The following is a 2,140-nucleotide window of genomic DNA, read 5'->3' as shown; positions in this document are numbered from 1 at the left end:
GAAGAACTTCACCACACCTAACCTACATGCGGTTATAGGGTCCGACCCTAGATCGAACCACGGACGATTCTAAATGCTAATCCAAAAACGTGATTAACATTTTGGCGCTAGAAGGCGGGGGTCTCGAAAACAACCACGAGCTCTCCACCGGCAAACTCACTTCCCCCGCAGCAGACCACAAGACTCACCAACAACAAATGGCTAGTCATCTAGCCATCTCCGAGGGTGGCGCCCCTCCTATGGGAAGCGTCGCATTCAACACTCGGGCTCGATCCCGCCAAGCCCAAGAGAACGACGCCCCTCGAGATGAGGCTCTCCCCGCACCCGTTCAAGGCGACCAAGATTCACGAATGGAGAGAATCGAGATGAATATCTTCCGTCTCGCCGGCATTGTCGGGAGACTCGGAGGGCAAGGCGCCCTCATCGATGACATCTTCAACGATCAAGACGCATGGGAGTACATTCCGTTAGGACCCGAGATTGTAGAGTCGGAGCAAGGCGCCGACGACAACCCCAAAGAAGGAGTACCCGAGCCTCTTCAAGAGGAAAGAAATGACGACCTCGACCCATGCATTCGGGACATCGCCCCGAAGGGGTACGAGGAGTTCGTGAACAGCACCGCTGTGAGGCTCGCCGAACAATGGTTGAGCCAAGGCCACGAAACCACCCAACCGCCTCACGGAGCTCTCGCTCCTTCTCCAAGGAGTCACGCCCGTCCGTCTTTGATCGCCGAGACTAAGAGAGGACATGGCGGATGGCGGCGGTACTCGAAGGTTTGCTCCACCGAGATGCATCCACGACTGAGACCCACGACCCGCCATGACGAGGATCGAACGCAACGACTCAACGCCCGATGGGAGATTCCACGAAATCCATCCCCTCTCGAACCAGCAAACCCTCGAGCGGGAACGGGTCCAACTCCGGACGACCCGACTCCATCACACATCACACCTCGCAATCAAGCGTCTAACGAGAGAAGACGGACGACAAGACTTGCCCCCGCGACAACCCCCACTGACAACACAGATGTGATGACCCTCTTCCAAAAGTTGAGGGACGAAGTACGTAGTATCAGAGCGGCCTAAACCTTGACGCCCGACGTCCGCAATATGATGGAAGACGTTGCATCACCATTCACCGCGAATATACTCGCAGAGGATTTCGCACGCGACTTCCTTCTGCCACGCATCCTCCCTTACGATGGAAAGACCAACCCCCTCTGCCACATCCAACAGTACCAGATGTGGATGAGAGTGGGAAGACAATCACCAGCAATCATGTGCCAGGCGTTCTGCCTCACTCTGATCGGCCCCGCTTACCAATGGTTCCTCAAGCTAAGGCCCGAGACCATTCGATCTTTCGAGGAGCTGCAACAGAACTTTCTCGTCCGCTTCAGCGGTTCTAGAGAGAGAAAACTGGGAAAAAACCACCTCCGGACAGTCAGGCAGAGGAGAAGCGAATCTCTGCGCGAATACTTGTCACATTTCAAAGAGGAATCAAACAAAGTTGACAAGTTTGAAGACGGCGACGCCATCTCGGCCATTCTCGATGGCCTCATACTCGGCGACTTCCTTAACTCATTGATCAAGAAAGAGTCAAAGACAATGACTGAGCTCACGGCCCGGGTCAGAAAATACATCACTCTGGAAGAATTTGTCCAGATCCAAAGGACAAGCGAACAAGGAATCGCCGACGATTGGAAAGGGAAAACGGCGCGTAGAGACACCTCCGGATGACGCCATACAGACTCGAAGCGTTTGTTGGTGGAAAAATTTCCAGACCACTCGAACTTTACCCCGCTGAACGCCCCGTCTGAAAGGATCATCGCGTTAGCTCGCGACAAGTTTATGTTGGGGATGATTCCTCCATATAACCATATTAATGCGGAAAAATAATTAATTACGCTAATCATGAGCTAATTAATTCATTGATTATATGACAAGATCTAGATTTACGTTAATTAATTTTATACGAGAGCATATATGTCAAGCAACCGATATAAGAGTAAACGAATACTTACATTGATTTTCGGTTAAGCTACAGAACACTCCTAAACCAATTGCGTACTGATATAGTCAGTTCGGGATCAAGATCCTCCAGGTTCAACCCGTATCGAGAGAAGTCAATTTATTCCGTTATA

The 2,140-nt window shown here is 51.5% G+C and overlaps 1 protein-coding gene across 1 annotated transcript; it reads left to right on the top strand.

Moving 5' to 3' along the window:
* Positions 1–1,112: 1,112 nt before the first annotated feature.
* On the top strand, positions 1,113–1,736 carry LOC149378694 (uncharacterized). The gene has a single exon (XM_089603828.1). The coding sequence runs from the start codon at positions 1,113–1,115 to the stop codon at positions 1,734–1,736; it is 624 nt and encodes a 207-aa protein (XP_089459954.1).
* Positions 1,737–2,140: the final 404 nt, after the last annotated feature.

This window comes from Urtica dioica, chromosome 12 (genome assembly GCF_054948205.1).
Source record: "Urtica dioica subsp. dioica isolate 48M chromosome 12, U.dioica_male_clone48M_v1_H2, whole genome shotgun sequence".
Classification (NCBI taxonomy): Eukaryota; Viridiplantae; Streptophyta; class Magnoliopsida; order Rosales; family Urticaceae; genus Urtica; species Urtica dioica.
The sequence above is the reverse complement of the archived record's forward strand: the minus strand, read 5'-3'. Positions and strand labels throughout refer to the sequence as shown.